Source organism: Trichinella spiralis (assembly GCF_000181795.1).
Source record: "Trichinella spiralis strain ISS 195 chromosome Unknown Scfld610, whole genome shotgun sequence".
NCBI lineage: Eukaryota > Metazoa > Nematoda > Enoplea > Trichinellida > Trichinellidae > Trichinella > Trichinella spiralis.
This window is the reverse complement of record NW_003527549.1, coordinates 318,743-340,251: the sequence shown is the minus strand read 5'-3', so window position 1 is coordinate 340,251 and position 21,509 is coordinate 318,743. Positions and strand designations below refer to the sequence as shown.

General features: G+C 33.4%; 5 protein-coding genes across 5 annotated transcripts; 2 read left to right on the top strand and 3 right to left on the bottom strand.

The window, feature by feature from the left end:
- Tsp_09891 (transcription mediator subunit Med12 superfamily) lies at nucleotides 1-4,719 on the bottom strand. Its single transcript, XM_003370629.1, is given in 21 exon segments — nucleotides 1-103; nucleotides 258-452; nucleotides 525-649; nucleotides 727-819; nucleotides 906-979; nucleotides 1,031-1,136; nucleotides 1,211-1,479; nucleotides 1,556-1,637; nucleotides 1,695-1,808; nucleotides 1,884-2,017; nucleotides 2,086-2,173; nucleotides 2,252-2,380; nucleotides 2,443-2,563; nucleotides 2,621-2,733; nucleotides 2,797-2,910; nucleotides 2,991-3,145; nucleotides 3,207-3,369; nucleotides 3,432-3,512; nucleotides 4,159-4,278; nucleotides 4,329-4,448; nucleotides 4,465-4,719. The coding sequence occupies 21 exon segments, from the start codon at nucleotides 4,717-4,719 to the stop codon at nucleotides 1-3; spliced, it is 2,754 nt and encodes a 917-aa protein (XP_003370677.1).
- A 223-nt stretch (nucleotides 4,720-4,942) lies between these two features.
- Nucleotides 4,943-9,561, top strand: Tsp_09890 (dihydrouridine synthase (Dus) superfamily). The gene is made up of 15 exons (XM_003370628.1): nucleotides 4,943-5,001; nucleotides 5,570-5,652; nucleotides 6,311-6,356; nucleotides 6,415-6,456; nucleotides 6,511-6,651; nucleotides 6,850-7,058; nucleotides 7,124-7,258; nucleotides 7,315-7,462; nucleotides 7,587-7,695; nucleotides 7,743-8,053; nucleotides 8,120-8,397; nucleotides 8,529-8,930; nucleotides 8,981-9,102; nucleotides 9,190-9,295; nucleotides 9,389-9,561. The coding sequence occupies exons 1-15, from the start codon at nucleotides 4,943-4,945 to the stop codon at nucleotides 9,559-9,561; spliced, it is 2,364 nt and encodes a 787-aa protein (XP_003370676.1).
- A 208-nt stretch (nucleotides 9,562-9,769) lies between these two features.
- Nucleotides 9,770-16,913, bottom strand: Tsp_09889 (hypothetical protein). The gene is made up of 19 exons (XM_003370627.1): nucleotides 16,751-16,913; nucleotides 16,028-16,156; nucleotides 15,862-15,974; nucleotides 15,696-15,809; nucleotides 15,419-15,542; nucleotides 14,968-15,036; nucleotides 14,799-14,907; nucleotides 14,615-14,734; nucleotides 14,476-14,551; nucleotides 14,298-14,412; nucleotides 13,786-14,180; nucleotides 13,355-13,517; nucleotides 13,249-13,298; nucleotides 12,616-12,800; nucleotides 12,173-12,253; nucleotides 11,169-11,264; nucleotides 10,950-11,104; nucleotides 10,665-10,866; nucleotides 9,770-10,577 (listed from the first exon to the last, which is right to left on the bottom strand). Exons 1-19 carry the CDS (start codon nucleotides 16,911-16,913, stop codon nucleotides 9,770-9,772), a joined length of 3,267 nt encoding a protein of 1,088 aa, XP_003370675.1.
- Nucleotides 16,914-18,529: 1,616 nt separating this feature from the next.
- Nucleotides 18,530-19,602, top strand: Tsp_09888 (putative RNA recognition motif protein). Its single transcript, XM_003370626.1, has 5 exons — nucleotides 18,530-18,596; nucleotides 18,649-18,821; nucleotides 18,969-19,243; nucleotides 19,300-19,438; nucleotides 19,594-19,602. The coding sequence occupies exons 1-5, from the start codon at nucleotides 18,530-18,532 to the stop codon at nucleotides 19,600-19,602; spliced, it is 663 nt and encodes a 220-aa protein (XP_003370674.1).
- A 665-nt stretch (nucleotides 19,603-20,267) lies between these two features.
- Tsp_09887 (hypothetical protein) lies at nucleotides 20,268-21,509 on the bottom strand. Its single transcript, XM_003370625.1, has 4 exons — nucleotides 21,489-21,509; nucleotides 21,275-21,416; nucleotides 20,803-21,219; nucleotides 20,268-20,746 (listed from the first exon to the last, which is right to left on the bottom strand). Exons 1-4 carry the CDS (start codon nucleotides 21,507-21,509, stop codon nucleotides 20,268-20,270), a joined length of 1,059 nt encoding a protein of 352 aa, XP_003370673.1.

Genomic DNA, 21,509 nt, shown 5'->3' with positions numbered 1-21,509 from the left:
TCACATAAAGCAACAAACTGCGCCAAATGTTGCACATGACCGACTCCAACTGTATGAAGTAACAATGATGCTTGCGCATGTAGCCGACCATGCACACGGCGTACTGTAATGTCAACGAATTCGCACATTGAAAATTTCTTTCAACAATTTGTGCTTCCAATTTTGGCAACAAACAAATAATCTATTGTAAAAATAAAAATTACAGCAGTGCATGTTTTATTTTATTTGTTAATAATAAATGCAATTTCAAAATAAACTTCTCACATACCGCTTCCACGAATTCAACCAATGAAATGAAATTGGACGATTCTTCAAGCAGGCCGAGCAGAAAGTCAAAATTTTCCAACGTTGGCAAACAATTCGACTGACCACTGATGAAACTGTTAAATTGAGCAATACCCGCGTCGCAACAACAATCCATCACGGCAAACTGATCATAGAAAACCAAATTCCTGCACAATTAATTAATTTGAAAAAAAATATCAAGATTATATGCAAAAATGGAATATTTCAATTAAATTAACCGTATTTTTCGAGATAATGAACAAAGCGATTCGGAATCGATAATCTTCCTCACTCGGATCAGACCGGTGGTCGTCAATTCTGCAGAAGTCTTCTTGCTCCACAATTTATTCAATTCTTTGGTTAACTAAGAACAAACATCCGGATCAATTTTACATCACACAAGAAAGTCTACTTTTTTGCTTTTTTTCTTTCTCTGCGTACCTTTTTTAAAATATGCTTTCTTGAATATTGGTCTGAATTGGAACCGAACAACAACAACTGCCTCTGATTGCACTCGTGTCTGTACTGGTCGTCCTTTGAAAATGATGGCAAAAAAATGGGCAAAATTAATTTTCAACAAATTAACCAACACATGAATAGAACAATTAATTTTCCATTACTTGAGGTACAGGAAAGTGTAGAACATTGAAATAGTGCTTGGACAATTTTGGAACACGTTTCGAAGAACACGAATCTAGATTATAAAAAGTTTAATAATTAATAAATAAACACAAACAAAACAAACTCTCACCGGTGTCGGAAGAAGTGGTTTTTTTATCTGCAAAGTCGATAATTCTGTCGAAATCTAATTTTGATTCATCCGAATCTTTGAAATAATTAAAATCGACATTCTAAATGAAAATAAATTTCCAATTCAATTTACACAAATTAATATGAACAACAACAACAAGATTGAATAACTGACTTCAATTGGTTTGAATTGTTCAGAAAAAAAATTGCTTGACATCAAAACTGCAGACTGGGTGTTGGAGACATTTTCGACAGCAGATGATGAGGATGAGCATTGATTTTGCAATGGATGAAAAATATTCGCACCGTTCGGTATCAGATCCCCGCTGGATACCAATGTCGACACGTACTGATCGTGAGAAAAAATATCCGATTCGATCAGACGAGAAAATAATAAAATCAAATTTGTGAAAGGTTTGATTTCCGACGACGAGCACATTTCACCTTGATAAATCAATAGGTGGAATTAAATTAAAATTCTGAATTTCAATGAACAAAGAAAAAATTAATAAATAAATACCCAAATTAGGGGCTTGATTGTGCAAATAATTGAACAACGATTTTTGAAACGGATGTCGAACTTGTGGCATTTTCTTCGAAAGCTGAAATTCGTCACTTTTTAATTATTAATCAATTATCATATTTTCAAACTGTTTCACTTCTTGCAGATGCCTTTCGAAAAGACGCGTCACAACCGCAGCTCTGTAAGACCCGTACCGATGAGGACTGACTGCCCAATGGCACAAAAACTGAACTGCAATTGAATCCACATCCTGCGACATTTCCAAAAAAAAAGCAGTTACAAATAAATTTATTAATAATTTTAAAAAAAATATATATATCCAAACCACTCTCATTTCTTTCTTTTCCGATTGAAAAATTGTCTTATACAAAGTATCAATATTGTTCGTCTCGTTAACATATTCAAATTTAAATTTATCCAAACAATCCAAAATTGACAAAAAATGCTGAATAATTGTACCTTAAAAAGGAATTTGTAAATTTAAATAAATGCGCAACTAACAACAATCAAATCACTCTCACTCAAACCAGAATGTTGACATTTGTTATATGACCAATGAGATTCTACTGCTCTGCTTCTTTCGGTCACCATTTCTGTCAAACGTTCCAACTCTTTCTTAACCTTTTTTTTCCAACAATAAAAACATAACTAAATACAATACACAAAGAGAAAAATAATAATGCAAAAATTTACAAATTCCGTCGACGGATCCACAAATAACGGAAGATCGACCGGAGAACAATAAAGCAAGTCTAAAGGAGAACCGCAAAGGTATGCTTTTCCATTTTCACCAGTATCTTCGCATTCCATCTCATTCCATATCTGAAATGTATGAAGAATATCCGCTTTTCTTTTTCAAATGAACCAACTAAATAATTTCTAACTAGAGCTGTGGGACAATCTATCAGCACAGCGTGAATAACATTGCTCAAGCCGAATAGAACAGTTCGATGAAACGGACAATTCAAATAATCCAACGCACCCTCCTCCTCCTCCTCTTCTTTCCTGAATAATAAATAAAATTACAGGCTATCAACATGTGTTTTAAAAAAAATATGCTACATATTCTCAGAATTCTTTTGAAGGTTGTCAATTTTCATAGCGGACAGCACTTTGCAAGCCAAATAGACCAGTCTTCTTGATAATAACACTGACATCACGAATCCGTCAATAAACTTCAACGATACATTTGCACCAAGTTAGCAGATATGCCGTTCACAAATTAACTATTTTCTTACTTGAAGCAAAACTGGCACAAGCATTTTCAGAATTCCAAAAGAAGATGCGTAAATTTTTTCCGCAAAAATATCTAAAAGACCGTTCAACAATATCTCTTTATCCAACAATCCTTCCTGAAAAAAAAACAACAACGATAATGCACATCTCTTTCTCAATGTTCACTGACTGCTACTCGTTTGATTTTTAAACCTACTTCAAACAAATGCCGAGTTAGTTTAGTTGTGTATTGCCAATGCCTGTAATGGCATTCAAATTCCGAATTCATCGGCACTTCCAAGTTCAACGAAAAAAATTCACCCAACTTTGAACATAAATCCCGAAGATATTTCATCACAAGATGTGTCCAATCTAGAACAGGAAAATTAATTTACCTGAAAACTTGAGAAAATTAAAGAAAAAAAAATCTTACCCGCAAATGGATCACTCATGTGTTTCTTTTTCATTTTTCCACATTCTTGCTGTTGAGCAATATGAGCGTTGGTCATTTTCAAAAACCAAACTACTCTGACCATCGGTACATTGAATTCCGCCAATGTATATAAGATTTCATCTTTTTTATTCAAAAATGGAAACTAAATTTTAAATTTCAAACTAAATTTTCAATTTCAGAGCAAATTTATCAAAATCCGCATACTCGTTTTCCAAGAGCTGACAAAGGCTTGTTGCCAGATAAATCTTTGAACCAAGTATCCTGTCCTTTTGGTTTCGCAGCTAACTAAATGTTAAATTGAAATTTATCGTACAACATTTTCTGAAAACAAAATTTTAACTAATTTTATTCTCAATTGATACTGTACGCTAAAGTGTACAAATTAAACGCTATTGCAACACTCAAGTAATGTTCGTAATACTTGTTCAACACTATGGAATAAATAATTTGAAATCGATCAACTACATAACAAAACAGGTGCAATAAAAAACTGAAAACTTTATAAAAATAACTACAATTTCTAATGTTTTCTCATCAAAAATTCAACTGACAATAAAGGAATAAACAATATAAACATCAATCAAACATATAAAATCAATTATAAATCAGAAAAACATCAATAGAGCTATACATATTTCGTATATTGTAAAATTATACATGAGGAATAATTTTATAAAAAATAAGCGTTGATCTAAAATAGCCAACAGATTAAATTAAAGTAAAAACGCAAAACAGAAAATCATCAGTTAATTTGTTTCAATTAAAATCAGAAACATTTCTCGCTATATTGAAAAACAAACTGCAAAATTACCGCTAACAGGAAAATCACAGAGTTAAACTATTCAATAAAATAATTACACATGTTTCGTAACAAATTACAAATCATAATTATAACTTAAACTGATGAACATAAGATAAAACATGTATAAACAAGCATGACACTCACATGCCATATTGACGGCTCCTTGAAACCGGACTTCTTCTTATAAGAATCTTGCAAAGCATTAATTTCTGCTTTTTTGTTCACAATAGCATTGTAGCTTTGTGTAAGCTACAAAATCTGTGAATTATTTTAAAAGAAAAAGAAACTACAGATTTTACTTTAATAAAATAGTCTTCTAAATTTTCGTCGAAGCGTTGAGATCGAAGCGATTCATATTCGTTCAGTAGCGGCGGCTTATATATAAATCCTTGCCTAACTTTTTCCGCAGTCAATTCATCCTTTAAGAGAGTTTACATTAAAAAAATTTGATGAAATAAATGTATCGTTATAATTTGCCTCGCTTTGTTTTGGATCTTGCGGGTAAACGTCTGGTTGACCAAGTCTGGGACGTTTTAATGGCTTTTTCTCCCAAGCCACAGTACAACTCGCCATAGCAAAGAATGGCGTTGAAGTAAACAAAGCAAAATTTCCTACTATTTGAAAGTTTCGAAATTTCCGGAGTACTGTACTAGCAACGGCATACTGTACCTTTTCACTCGAAGTCGTCATAAAAATGAAGAAGATGGAACATCATTTGAAAATGTTTGAATTTACGCAGTTTGCTACAAATTTTACAATTTTCAAAAAATTTAAATTCAAATTTACTAATTTTGCTTGGACAATCTTATCAGTACTGTTGACACAAGACCGAATTTGCAGTAAAAATTTATTAGATGAAATCTACTATTTTCATATTAATTCTCATGAAAATTTAATATTTAAAATCAATATTATGCTTAAACATTATCGCGGCTATACGATTTGGCTGCTTCTGATAATTTCACGTGACACGTTTGTTGGATAAAAATTTAAATGATTTAAAATAAATTTTCAATTTGTTTCATGTTGTTTTTAATTTATTCATGAAAATAATTTATACTTAAACTCTCGGAATATTTCAATGTAGTAGTTTACACAATTAGTATAATTTGCACTTGATTTTTGTTTTGTAACCGATTCTCCAGCGTATTTTTATATTAAAACAATGTAATTTTAAAGTAAGTAATGCAAGTGTGATACATATGTTTTGGGTTATTTGATCATTTTTAATAAATAATAATTTATATCTAATCTCTTTATAGTATGAACGAAAATCTGGCAATGAAATGTCTTTCTAAATAGGATAGACGTTCAAAGTTCAGTTTTGTTTCATGTCTATTGTGAATTTTGTGCGTTACACATTTATTTTTCATTTCTGCTTAATATTATTATTTGCAACGTTTAATTTAAGAATGTTTGTAAAACAGTTGGAATTTTTAATTCTAATTTATTTTGAAAAAATTCTAATTTGTTGTAATAATATTTTACATTTCGCCGGTCTTATTTTGTATGTAAATGTCCTTGATAAGATTTAATTTAGAATGACAAATGACCGAACGAAAATTAATATAGCAGAATTATTTTCAAATTCTGCTCCACTAAAAATATCTGCCCCAATGGTTCGTTATTCAAAGTAAGTTTAATTGCATTTTGCTGCTTTCTGTAAGTGAATTTTCCACCTTGTTCAAATTATACCAATAGGCTTTCTTTTCGCCGACTTCTGCGGTTGTATGGCTGTCAGTTGTGCTTCACTCCCATGATATATGCGAAGTGCTTTATTCAATCTGAAAAGGCGCGACGTGCTGACTTTTCAACTGATGCTAGTACTGTTTTTTTATACCGTTTCACTTTTATTTATTTATATGAATTACTCTTTTTGCATTTATTTTTATTTGCAGTACTTTCTATCTTAATATAATGGACATTCAATATTTAATGACTGTGAACTCGCAAACGTTCATATGCTCAGTAAGAGAAACATAAACAGTAATGATAGTACAATTTCTGTCATCTGCTTTACTGTTTATACACTTGACATACTGTATACTTATCAGTTGGATAATTTTTATTAATTAATTATTGTTTTTATTAAGCTTTTTATTCTGTTTATGATACATTTATGTAAATATTAGTTTGAATATTCAATTTTGAAAATACTGATGAAAGTAACATGTTTTCCCTTGGACACCGTTGATTGCATCGTTTTAAAAGAAATTTGAACAAATTAATATATTTGCCGTTGTTGCTTTAGGTGATTTACCTTTGATTGTTCAATTTGCAGCTGATAACTGCGACGATTTTGTGAAAGCTGCCGAAATTGTTTACACGTTTGTTTAGTTGTATACATTTTATGATTGATACGGCACACATTGTTTAATTGTTTAGGCAATGCGATGGTGTAGATTTGAATTGTGGTTGTCCAAAGAGGTAAAGAATATTGTCGCTGTTTTGATCGATGAATAATATGAAAAAAAAATGTAGAAAAACTCTGGATGCAAATTGTGGTAGCGCATTGTTGGACAATGCATCTCATTTGGCTGAACTGATAAAGCAAAGTCGTCTTCGAATTTTGGATTCAAAATTTTCAATTTCTGTCAAAATCCGTATTTATGAAAACTTAAAGTACGAATGGTTATTTGAATTTATTATTTTTTAACCTGTAAGCTGCTGAAATTGTTTTTTTTTGATAATTTTTTTTCTGATGCAGAGATCACTGATGTTACACACATCACAGATTGATTACCGACAAATCCAATAGGTGTTGTTGATTGGCATCCTATAATTTGAATGTTTTTTTACTTCAGTTGTATTGTTTTTTAGAGATACTGTAGATTTGTGCCAAAAACTTCAATCTGCTGGTATAACATTTATCAACGTGCACGGGCGTACTGTGGAACAGCGTCACGAACCAGTAGACGTGGAAGTCTTCAAAGTGATCAAAGATAGCTTACAAATACCTGTAGTTGCTAACGGCGATGTGCGTTCTTTATCAGACGTTCACTATTATCATCAGCATGCTGGAGTGGAAGGTTGAACAAATTCGAATGTTTCAATTGTTTGCGTTACTGTTTGCTTTTGTGTTCACAATTTGCAGGAGTGATGGTAGCTAGGGCATTGTTGGAGAATCCGGCATTGTTTACTGGAGCTGATAAAACACCCGCTGATTGCTTCTTTCATTGGGTGAGTATGAATGTTCAAATGGAGAAAAATCAAACATACGATTTCTGTCGTATGCAAAATGAATGGAATTTATTATTTTGTAATTTGTTTAGATGAAATTTGCAGAAGCGGATAATGTCCCGTTTACTAGATTTCATCGGCATATTTCGTTCATGCTTGAAAAGTCGTTGAATAAAAGCCAAAGGGCGGAACTGGCTGAAATCAGAGATTCAAATCAATTATTTACTTTTGTCAGCAAAACAGTCGCACTGGCGTAATTTTTTTTATTCACGTTTGTTTATTTATTTATTTTTGATCGTTTTTTTTTCTTTGTCGTTTTCTCACAATAGTAAAATATTTTTCATCTTCAGTTTGATTGATACTTTTGTTTTTTTCAGTTTGTTGAACTTTGGAGTTCCATTGTCAATACCGAGAAAATTGCTTTCTGTTCACTTATTTCAAGATTGTAATATAATTTCTATTTTTTTGCAACCAAATTTTTTGCAGGTGATTTTTTTGTATCTTTGATGGAGATGAGTTGAAATGTTTGTTAGCCGTCGATCGACATGGCTTGTGTTGGTGTGTTGAGTAATTGTTTTTTCACATCGTCGTCGTTGATATTGTTGATCAGCATCAGCAGCAACGTGGTGGAGACGGTGAAAATATCCGGTCGATGGCATCACGGCAGTGGCGATCCGTTGCTAACTTTGTTGGCAGGATTTGGATTTCAAAAAACAGATCCAGCCGATTTGGAAGCTACTCGGGGCTTTATTTTCGGTAATATAACCGATGGAATGGCCAAACCGGCCGGCTATTTGATATTGATCGCATCGGATTGGATTGAAGAGATGAAAACAGTATACAGGTAAAATTGCAGAACTGTTCATCATATTGTTTGTTTGTTGTTGGCATTTTATTGATTTCTTTTCAGATCCGACAATGCCAGTTGTAAGCAGTTGATGTCCCGCTTGAGTGACCTGGCGTTTGAACGTAGATGCTTTCCAAAAAATGGTCAGGATTTTTTTCGTTCCATTCCATGCCCGGTTGGCAATATTTGTCCAGATGAAGATGATCGCACGAACGTAATTTCCGGCTATCAGTTGACATTTCGAATTCAAGATGTAATTCAAGCCAGGTTTTGGTATTTGGCTTTGGTGAATTGTATTTTGGACGACGCTTGCAACTGGGTCCCCTTCAACAGCACAATTGGTAATGGATAATTTTGAAATGGAAATTATTCGATGAAAACATTGTCCAGAATTGTTGTAGACTTGCAGTACGAGCTGTGGCTAGTGAATGGTCATCCTTCGCGCAGAAATCGTAACCCATTGGAGCATCAGTTTTCCGTGGAACAACAGGACACGTTGGAATTGTACCTTTTCGCCTGTTGTATCTTCATCGGCCTCTTTGGGGCGCATTTGTATTCGATCAGCTCGGGCAGATTCAGAAGCCATCGTTCTTCGGTGGCGATGCTTTTGCTCGTCGGCTTGCAAGTGTTGTATTACAGTGTGCGTTGTGGGCATTGCATTGCCATAGTTGTCGGCGGTGTGTCGATTGTACCGCTGCTGCACGTCGGCGATTTGCTTTTCTCCCTTGCCGACGTGCTGTTCGCGTTGTTGCTCGTCCATTTCGCCACGTCGTGGCCCAAATCCTTTCAACATTTTCCTGCCAAAAGGAAATTGACCACCATCTTCGGTCCACTGGCTCTGACTGCCCAACTGACACTGACCATCTGTGCTACGGTATCACGGTTGTTTGTTTGTTGCTGCTCATCAAAAAGGTTGCGTTGCAGATGTCTCGAGTGGAACTGTTGCCAAATCATTTTGTCGAAACATGGCCCGGATGGTTGATCCTTGCGCTGAGGTTGCTGCTGATGAAATGGTTCCTCACGGAACTGCGCATATCATTGCAGAGGTAAAAAAAAATTTTTTTTTCTTCTACTACATTTTCTTTCTTTTTTTCCCTTATTATATATATCAGGGAAAGAGATTCGTCTGACAGGTCGAAGTTTCTACTTCACTTCGGTTCCGGCTACATGGTGTGGTTCATTTACCTGGTGGCGTTGGGTGCGCTCGTGGGCGAATTTTCTGTTTTGTGGCGTTACAAAGTTTTGAATGGTAGGTACATACATTGGCATTGTGCTGTATGTATATTCATTCTGTTTGAATATCCATGATTATGATTTTTTTTGAATGAAAAGGTATCTGCTTCTTCGCCAATTTTGTCGCCTACGCAGCTATGGTACATCTGTTCTGGCCTCAGAGCGTGTTGCAAAAGTTGTTGTGCTCAAATGACGATTTCGATTCGTCAAAAGATTCGGCCGACTGGGACGAATACGAACAGGCGATCATTATCAGTTCAAGTGATCGTTGAAATGAACGAGAAAATTAATCCGTCAAGCCAGCTGCGCGATGTGTTTTTGTTAAGCGTATTTTTTTTTGTTCATCAGTGAAAACCACAAATGATTTTTTAAAAAAAATAGATACATTTAAAAATTGCAAAGTGAACTAAGCAAGTAGTGTCTGTGGGAAAAGAAAAAACAATTCCCTCACATTCTCACAAAGGAGGATGATGGCCGCCTTTAATTGCCGTCGTCAGCAGCAGCAGCAGCATGCGGGTTATTTTTCGATTTTTCACTTTTCTTCGCTCGTGCCCTGGTCATAGGAGGACTGTAAACTTGGGCCTGAGATTTCTTCTCCTCCTCCTCCTCATCACTGTCGCCTGGCACTGATGATGGCGGCCGTTCGCCCACCAGTGGTGAATTGAAGTCCCTTTCCATTTCCACACCGCCGACGAATATTTGGTATTTCAGTGCTGCTGAACTTGACGACTTTTCTTTTGCTGCTGCATCGGCTGGGTTGAACCGTCTGCTGCGAATCAGTCGTTCGCTTTCGGCTTCGTCGCCTGCACTGTATTCATCGTCATCGCTCAATAGACCACCGCTTATCATGCCACTCTGCACATCACCATGCATTGTTTGCAAATGCGATTGGTCGGTGGGATTTTCGCTCGAATAGTATTTCAATTGCACAGAACTGACAAACGTTTCCACAAAACGAGATGGTTGATCATTTTCATTTTCTTCATCATCACTGATGAACGGATCTTCCACCGATGCATCATAAGTGAAACTTTCCACTTTGCATTGGGAAACCAATTCCATTTGTCGATCATCAATGACAACTTCACTTCTCTTTTCATTCGATTTGCTTCGAGGCAGAATTACTTGCTGCTCAACCTGTACAACTTGTAACATTTTCGGCTGATTATTGTTCAGCCAACGACCAGATTCGTTTCCTTCAAACGACAAATCATCATCTTGTGCATCATTTTTTTCCACCGGTCGAATAACTTCATGAGGTACAGTAGCCGATTGGATCGGTGGTTGGCTAAAAATAATCGATCACAATTTCGTAATAATTTTTATTAATTTTCTTTATTTGTGCATCATTTTTTCTCCACCTGCTGCTACTTACCTTCCATCTTCAGATTCATCATCCGGATGATCATTGATATCACTGTCGTCGATGGACAGTATCGAGTAAGAATCGTCCGATGTCGAAGTATCGTTCTCATCATATTCACGACCTTCTTCTTCATCTTCGACCAACACTTCTTCCTCTTCCTCAGCCGGAAATTCGAAAGAAACTTCCTTTACTGACTCGGAAGATTTTTCTGCTCAAAAAAAAAATAACATTTACTCATCCTCCTCCAACTCGTAAAGAAAAATTCATAAAAATAATTATGGGACAATTTCATACTAGTGTTTTTTTCTTGTTTCATTGCAGAGTTTGTGGAAAGTTTGAGAATCGGTGGCCGTGGCTTTTTCGGTTCTGTTTCAGCTGCAACTACTGACTCAGAATCAGGCAAAAATAGCGCATCCAAAATATATTGAAAACGTTCCAAATCGATCGAACTGTAAAAGTAAAATTTCTCCTCAATCTACCTATCTATCATGAATGAATATTAATAATAAATACCAGCGCACGTCTGCACGGGAAGCTTCAATAGTAAACGGAGACACTTCGACAAAAGAATCTTCAACAGTTGATGAACACAACGTTTCTTCATTCATCCTGAGTAAAATTAATCGAAATTAGAAAAAAGAAAATAAAACCCTTTTTTTGTACGTATACTTTTTTGTTTTGTAATTCGGCGGAAAATCATCATCAACATCACTGGCAAAATATTCTCTGAAATCAAGTGTCAATTTTACACATCAAAATAATGATAAGAATAATAATACGGTAGAACAATACCGAGGTAATAATGTAGCGCGATTCCATTTCCGTTTACGAATATCTTTTAATGTAGTAGAACAATCAGTATGATATTTTTCCAATTCTGAAATTAATAAATACAAATTTCTATTTTTTTTGTTTGATTTGTTCCACGAAAAGTACGTCTGTCTGTGGTGGAAAAATTGCTAATCAAAGGCAACATTTTTGCGGCAATGTTCATCTGCTTGCCCAAAGTGAGCTGCAACTTGGCATCAGCAATTTTCAAAGCGTTCACACATTCCATCCATTTCTCAAAAAATTGGAAAATAAAAATAAAATATTCAAAAAAAAAAATCCACTATTAAACAGCAATTAATATATTATACTTTGTCATTGGATGAGCTGATCACGGGAAAAGAATCAACTACAGAAGTGGATGCATTAAGTGAAGAAGTATCAAAACTGCTGCGTTCCACGCGATCCATCGACTGCGGCAGAATGGCTAAAGAGAGGCACACAAAAAAAACAAAATATACATATATATTTATATTTATATTCATATAAATTTGTATGAATTTTCGAAAATGTTATTCACAAAATCACTGACAGTTCAGTTGAAGATATCGAGGCCAAAAAACTTCAACGGTATCAGAATTTTTATTCTTCAACTGACCAACAAGTTCTGATGCAATTCTGCTAAAAATGTTCAGCATCTTGCTTTGAAAAGAAAATGGTCATAAATAAATTTTTAAAAAAATGCATACCTTTCAACAGTTTCAAATACATGTCCATCTTTGCAACATCTTAAACGATCCATAAAACGATTCAATGTCGTCTTGTCACCACTGAAACGCTTCAACATTTCATTCCATATTTTATTATTGAAACAATAAGAATTGTCCAACGCCAAATCACGTAAATAAGCATAGCCCTTCTAAAAACAAAAAACAACAGTTTAATAATAATATAAAAAAAGAACTCCATTGCAATTACTTCGTGATTATCGTGATCAAATAGCCAACAACATTGTATTAAATCTGCAAACACCGAATCCAGTGAACGGAACAACTGCTGGTTGAACAATTCAACCAATCGGTTAACCTTAAAATTGCAAATTTTATATTATAAATTATTTTTTTCTCGTTGTTCATATAATTTGAAATTGATTTCACCGGAGAGGGCACTTGAGCTTCTGGAGGATGACAACCGACGCAACTGAGCATAAAATAAAATACAATCGCATGCTTGATTTTCAATTCCACCCCAGGAAACAAGTAAATATTCAACAGATGAGGTAGGGTAGGTGAGTACAAATATTTCAAACCACGAAAACCACTTCCAACCGTCTGCTCCACTTCGTTCAAAAACATATCGATCAGCAACATCCCATCTCTTCAAGATGAAAACAAAATTTAAATGAAAGAACATTTTGTTTCTTAAAAAATTAAAACCAACTTGTGCATGGATATTTGCTTTGACTTATGCACAGCTTTGCGTATATCAAAACACTTCCAATGTGAGCCTGGAAATTGGTGCGCAAATGAGAGTAAAAATTTCAACAACCTAAGTACATATATAATTCATACTGGTCATATTAACCGCCAGTGCATGATCCAGAAACCATATAATCATGTGAACGTAAATTGCAATCAACGTTAACGCTTCTTGACGAGCGTGCAATTCACTACAACCTGTTCAATATCGGTCGTATAAAGTAAAATAAAATAACAAAACATTTTTTTAAAAAAATACCATCTTTTCCCAAAGCAAAACTGTTCAAAGCCATTTGATGCAATAATAACAACTGATCAAGAATGATTCGGTATTTAGTTAAACAAACCAAAGTTTCCCAATATGGATCGAAACCAAAAATGTTCAAATGTCGATTACCTGAAAGCATCAGATGGCAATAGATAAATGAATAATCTATTAAGAAAGATACGTACAAAAGTCAGCCAACTCGTGCTTAATCATCACACAGGTGTCCCAAATCCATTCGAGGAACTGTTTGCGAGCTTGTAATTCGGTAACGTCGACCAGAAACTTCATCAAAAATATAACACGCCTTTCATTCAACATAATCGACCAAACGGCTGCAGCTTGCTTTTCCTGAAAACAACAAAAATATAACAAATCAAAACACAGAAAGATTTTTAAATTTTAAAATAAAAATCAATAATAATAATGATAAAATTCATCACCAAATGGTCATAGTCCACCGATTCGGTGACCAAACCGACCGAATACAGTCGGCAGTATGCTTCTGAAGATTCCAATACTTGTGTCACTTCCATATTTTCTACATCTTTAATGGCCTGACAAGAGCAAAACAAACAAATAAATAAACAAAAATTTTTTACCAAACCGAAATTCACACCTGAGCCGGCGCTGACTGACAATTGTAAAGCTTCATTCCATTTTTGCACAACACCCGCACCGTTGCCGAAAGGGCACAAGCATAGCCGCAAAGTTCGTGTTCGGTAAAGACCGCATCTCTGACGGCAATGTCGCGCAGCTGAATTGAAAATAAACGGCTTTCAACGTTTTGTTGTCCATTAATTAATCTGCTCACATTTGCAGTGATCACTTTCGACGGTGGTTCAATGATGTGCAACGTGTAAAATGGGCAAAATGACAATTTGCCAGAACAAATACGCCTCGGCATGCCGCATCTGTACCAAGCGTTGAAGTCGAACAAATGACCACGCACCACATTTTTTTCCGTCAACCACAAAATGTACGTACAACAACTGATTGATGAATCATTCAGTTCTGATGACATAAAATTCAAACTTTGTGCAATTGATTTCAATTATTTATAAAATACAATTAAACTTATGACAGTGAATTTTACAAAAAAAAACATATATTACACCAAAATATACTTACGACCACTGTCCGATTCATTCGAATTTGTGCAAGTTGAAGTAACATGTGTACAACTGACAAATTTTCGACACTTCCTCAGAGTTTGTTTAAAGCATACATTGCACGAACACATTTTCTAAAAAATTCTTCTCTCTCTATCATCCTCACGTTATGAAATTTAAAACATTCCGATAAAAACCTGATAATCTGTTTCAGAATTATCGACTGATTTTTCTAGAAAAACCATTTTACTCAATTCCATCGATGAACGATATCTGTGTAAAAAAAATTTTTTTCTCAATACTAACAACAATTAACTACACTGGTCGATAACTCACCGACGATCTGGTAAATTTTCCCTAAAAGTCCAACAATACAGGGTCGAACGAATAGCATTTTCAGGTTCTACAAAGCAAAATCCCGATACTATCGATTTTTTTAAAAAGTTCGAAAAATAGCTGCAATAAAATAGAAAAAAAACATTGAGAAAACATTCATAAAACAACAATTCAATTTTCTCACATTGACATGAATTCGGTTAAGTCGAACAGCAAAAATTCACCAAAGTTAAAGCCGACCGCTAATATGAAGGATTGCTTTTGAAATTTCAAAGCTGTACACGAAATTTCATCTGTAAACAAATACTCATTAAAAACCAAAAAAAATGAAAACTTCAATTACAGCAACATACTTAAAAGCATCTCAACTTTCCTATAACGATTCTGTGTTCGAAAAGTGCCATTACTTTTATGATGTTCAGCTGAAAGAAACATCCTTTTTTAATACATCTGTAACTAGAAATATCATTTCTAAAAACTAAAACTGTGACACATGTATACCATGAAAACAAATATATATATACATTTGAAAACGTTTTACATTGTATACAAAAGATTTTAATTTAAATCTTTGCAGTTTTTAAATTTAATTTAAAAAATGATCAACTCATTGTAATTATAAAATCAAAATATAAAATTCATCCTTACACATTAATAAACATATATTCAAATGTACCTTAGTTAATTAAATAATAGCTAATGGAAAATGTACAACGCATGATAAGCAAAATATTCCTTCTCTATGAAAAGGTATTAAATCATTAACGCGTAATTGACGAGAAGCAGATACAGAGTTTAGATTACCTAAAATGTCAACAAAACGAGTGCGATTGATATCTTCAGATAAAGCAGACACCGTAGAATCATTTGGCTCTTTTTCAGGTTCAATTCGACTTGACAGACAAACGTCGATTAAATACACATGACCCTAAAAGATAATATTTGCAAATTAAAATATAAAATCGTGTATAATAATTTTCAACTCTGAAGTTTTCGGAAAAATACAATTAATTATGAATATTCACTTGTAAAAAAAGACTTAACTTTGATACAATATATAAAGACTTGTAAAAAAACTAACTTCGTCTACACCAACAGCAACCGCAGTTTGCCATGAATGAAAAGATGGCGGTGTTCGACATATCCAACGTTCTAAAGACAAACTGTTGTCTTTCACAATTTCCAGACAATTAATCTGAAATTATATCAATCTGAGTATTATGAAACAAATGCATTCCACAAAATACCTTCTGATTAAAATTGTACTGCCTAACGATTCGATTTGACATCAAATCGAAGACGCACAAAACAGCCTTTGATGTTTCATTCCAAGTAGCAACCAACAAACCTGCATCCGAATCTATAATAAAAACAAACTTAAAAATAGGAAAATGCTAAGTTTGCGACATTTACCATTAAATTTGAATGGACATACCACAGTAATTAGCGAATCAGAAGGGAAATTCCAGTAAGCTACAGTTCGAGAAGTTAATGTATCGACTATAGCAACTGAAAATTTCCATGAAAGCCAAAACAACGAGCCTGAATCATTTACTTACACAATTTTTATTAGCAAAATACTAAAATTTATTAGAAATACCAGTATCAAAAAACCCTGCTGAAACAACCTCATCAACATCTACAGGAAATGTATCAGATGAAAAAGTAGATTCTTTTAGACATTCACCAAATTGTTTCCGTAACGAGAATTTTATATGGCGGTTTCTTCTCGTGTGCGAACGAAACATATTCAAAACTCCAAATCTCGTGTTAAAGCGGTAAATGAAGTAGAGAATACGGTAAAATTTTTCAAATTAAGTAGGTTCAATAAAATATAATTTTCAAAAATCAAAGCAGTAGTTCAAAATTAATTTCCATATGTGTAATATAAAAGAGTATGCATTAGAGATTGTCATTATTAAAAATGAATTATTTTAAAGCCTGTCTTACGCAAGAAAATTCTGTAGTAGTTTTCTGTAAAAGTTTAAAAATTGCTATTGATATTGATCTATTATATTTTTAATTTTAAATTAAATAAATATATTCAGTTATTAGCTTTGTTTTTTTTATTAACTTATTCTCATTAAATTTCATTTTTTTCAATACTTTAATTTCAGAGATTAGACAAAAGCTAACTGCCTAGAGAACACGGGAAACCAATATGATTGGTCAGTTTTGATTTTGCAACGCGTTGAAATCCCCACTGTCCTAGTTTCAACGTTTTATCGTCCGTATTTTGTCTGTTCTCCTTCTTGGTCTGATGACGCGACTTATCACGTTTCACGCTTCCTAATGCCATATTTCACCCACTCTCATCAACTTTTCAAATATAATATTGTGCGATTGTAATTCTTTTATGATATTTAATAAATAATTGTGTAATATCAATAAATATATGATTTTTATAATTTTTTTTTCAATTTATTTTTTATTAAATGTTTTATATATTATTGCATGATATGCATGATGTTTTGATAAAATTCCCAACAAAAATTAATTTTTATTGAAATTGGAAATCTGAGAACCGCAAATTGTATAATACAATTATTATATGATAAATTATATCAGTATTACATTATATGTTATGACAAATGTGAAAAATTGACAAATGTTAACATTTTGGCAAATTTAATATTTGGCGACTACGGTTTGATAAACGTGTAGATTAGATGAAAAAAACGCAAGCGTAACATTATAGGTATAACATGCATATCATTTACCGGTGGCACTAGTGCATATCTCAATCTAAAAATCTAAACAACGTTTATGTTGTTTCGCATTTTTACTGTTCATACATGGTAATGTATATGAAGGAACAGTTTGATATGAGATTGACAGAAATTGTGAATAAAAAGCCTAGAAACAAAATGATATACTCTCGGGCAACATAGGATAAGATTGTGAGCAATCTTCTTCGGGCCCATACAAAGAGCGCGTCTTCTGCGGGTTATCATAACTTCAAGAGACTGTTTGAACGATTGATTCATGCTGATTACATTTGTCAAAGACCATTAGAACTGTACTCACTGAAAGGCATTCGTCGACTGTTGTCCACATTTGTCAAACCCTAGTCGCCAAATGCTAACATTTTCCAAAAAGACATTTGTCATAACATACAGTACGCTGTATTGCAACGCGTTGCATCAATCGGAATTGTACAATTATATTTATTTTTTATTAGACCTGTGTTCTCTAGGCAGTTAGCTTTTGTTCAATCGCTTTACTTTCATATCATTTTTTATCTTTTGTCAGTTTTCAATAAACTGTTAATGATGAAAAACCAAACAGATTGTTTGATTGTAGAGTTTAGCAATTAATGCTCAGCAAGTGGTTAGAAATAAAATTTTCCCCCAATCTGCAAACAGCAAACTGGCATACTGCAGTTGTAGAATAACTATTTTTTATCTTTATTAAATTCTAAATTTTAGTACATTATAATGTACTTAAATAATTAAAAAAGTTTTAATAGCTTTAAAGATTTTATCCAAAAAACATTTTTTGCTTTTACAAAAAATGTTCTTGATTTTCCAAACTGCATACTGTATTACCTTTCTCTTGTCGATTTTTTACAGTTATTGCTTTAATTTTAATTGTGTAAGCATGAGTGAAACTCGAAATTGGAGTATGGTGGTAACTACTTGTAATTATTAAACTATGAAAAAAGTTTCAAATTAATTAACAATTGAATCAGTTTTTAGGTATTTCAAATTGTTTGAACACAAACTATTTCAAGCAACTATTTCATTCTTTTTTATTTTACTTGACATTTGTGTGATTTCAGATTTAACGATTATTAGAATGTTTAACATTGAAAATAATCAATAAAAATGAATCGTTTTTTTATGATGCTTATTTTAACAAACTGACTGTGATTTTGCTTTTTTAGAACATTGGCATTGTTGTTGAAGATTTAAAATGGCCGACATTCCTCCAAATCAAACAATTTATGTGAATAATTTAAATGAAAAGATCAAGAAAGATGGTAAATTAATAAATCAGAGTTTGTGAATTTTAAAAATTTTCAAGTTTTGCAGAATTAAAGAGAGCACTTCACGCGGTTTTCCACCAGTTTGGTACAATATTAGATATTGTTTGTTTGAAAACTTTGAAAATGCGAGGACAGGCTTTTATCGTGTTTAAAGATCTGAACAGTGCGACTAATGCTCTCCGATCTATGCAAGGATTCCCATTTTACGACAAACCAATGGTAATTATAAATTTTATTCAGTTGTGGCGGTCGTGCATATAAGTGTTATTTGCATTACTTTTTAATGAGATTCGTTTTTATGTTTCATGTTAATACTTACTTCTGGTTGATTCTTCCGATCATAAAGATATTACTTTGACTTTTAAGAGAATCCAGTACGCTAAATCAGAATCAGATGCAGTTGCTAAATTGAAAGGCACTTATGTCGAACGTCCGAAAGAGCACCAAAGGAATGCAGATTTAACTGGCGAGTCGAAGAAAGAAAAAAAGAGACGTATAGCAGCAGAAAAGGCCAGATTGCGAGCCTCAGAGGGAACCAATTACGTTTCAGTAGAGAGCAATCCGCCACCGAATAAAATTTTATTTTGCACAAATTTACCAGAAGAAGCGACAGAGCATATGCTGCAGATGCTTTTCAATCAGTATTTTTTCTTTATCCTTTCAGTTCATATTTAAAATTTCAATTTTAAATTTAAAGGTTCCCTGGTTTTAAAGAAGTTCGTTTGGTTCCCAATCGCCACGATATTGCGTTTGTAGAGTTCGATAACGAATATCAATCCAAAACAGCAAGAGACACATTGCAAAATTTCAAGGTGACACCAAATCATCCAATCAAAGTTTCTTTTGCAAAAAAGTGAATTAACTACATTTGGTGCAGAATGACAGTATCGCAATAGCACTTGATGTGATTTTGTTTTTGTAGTAAACTGAAAAGTGGCTACTTTATTTTGTTCATTAAATTGAAATTATTTTTTTTATATTTATAATTTAGTTTATGTAATTTGTATTGGTCTTCATGAATTGAAACGTGTGTTATTTACTTAACACATAGTAGTGTTAATTTACAGTAACAAGGTGATGGGTCATTCTGATTTTTAAGTTATTTATGAGTTATGAATGTTTGGGTTATTTGAGAATAATAAAAAATATATGAAATAAATTTGTTGAAAACTGAGTTGACTTGAATCAAAATCAATTTCAGTAAGGTCAATTCTGAACAACAATGTAAATGTTTAAGTACGTGAAATTTTATATTATATTATGTTTAAATTTGAAATGTTATTTACATATTTCTCCATTGATCAGTTAGAAAAGTGTGTTGTTACGTGTGAAACGTTTTTTATTAAATTAATAACTTAGTTTGCTAATATTGTTGAAGAATAATTTTCCATCTACTATTTAGCTTGTACTTAACACTACATAAACATTGTGGCAGTGTGACCGAATACATTGATTGGAGACGGGGGCGTTTTTGTTTGTTAATTTCTCGGGTTATTACTGAGCCCTGTTTGAATAAGTGGAAATTTCATCATTACGTTCATTTGATTGGAGTTAATAATTTTAATTTCTAATGAAAAGTAAAGAAATGATCATTTATGTGATGACGTTTATTATAATTTTTTGACTAAGTATTAGTGTGAAATAAATTTGTTGCGTACGGTCAAGTTAATATTTTTTTTCAAAATGTCGATTGATTTTTTTCAAAATTTTGTCAGGCGATGGCAGTTGAGTGGACAATAAATTTGCAGTTCCATGCGCATAATCCATCATCATCCTAGGAGTAACTGTGTATGGCTGCACATTTCCATTCAGAATATTGTACAAGCCAACTACTGAAGCCATGTTTTTGTACATTTGCAACGTTTGTTCTTTGTCATAGTTCATAAGTCTTGTGAAATCGATTTGTTCTGAAACGATGTGTTGAAAAATCATACCAAAAGTGAGATTTTGATTTGCAGTTTTAAATTTGTGCCACAAATTTGCAAGACTGCCGAATGTAGAATTTCCAACAGTCGCCAGTACAACATGAGAAAGATCCGGCAACAGTTCTCTCACTTCTGTACTATTAATATATTTACTGATATCTTTGATTTTTCGTATATGTGTGAGAAAGAACTTCAAATTCTGCATTGAGGTGGTGATTCCTGAAAATATTTATTTATTCAGTCAATTTGAAAAATATTGCTGAATTTTTTTCTACCTGTTGAGCAACTTTGGTTGAAAAAGTTGAACACTGTTCCAGGAGTGCACCGTACTGCTTCGAGCTCACCGCATTTGTGAATGCCAGGGAGATGAAGATATCCTGGAATGGGTATTTTTCTATTTCCAAACCATCCTGCTGCTTTATTTTTCAATAATTTTATAGCTGTATCTTTTACACTCTGATTGTCGGCAACTGATCCAGGACTTTCTTTGACTGCTGTCATGAATTTGCTGAGCGTTGCTCCAAGTGTAATTAAATATTTCAATTTTACATTGATGTTTTCACTTTGGCGTGGTATGCATTTCAGGTACATTGCAGGATTACTGTGAGGTAACAAATATGCGCCCAGTGTGCATCCGTCACCACCATCAGGATATTGTGGGTCTACGATTGCGGCGACGAGTTGTAGAATTTCTAAATGTTGAAATAATAAATGTATACTTTGAACTTTAATAAAGAATAAGCACACCCAAAGGGCAACGAAGTATTCCGCTGGATTTTAATGACCACCAAAAAGATGTGACCGTTTCAAGAATGGCAGATTTTTCAAAATCAAAATTTGACGTTTCAACCAATGATAAGATTTCACTTGATGCTAGGAAAACAAGATTCTGTAAAATTCTATAAAATTTTTACAATATAAAAATACCTCCTGAAATAAGTAGAAAGCAAGTGATCAATACTTTATCAAGGCTTAGAGTCAT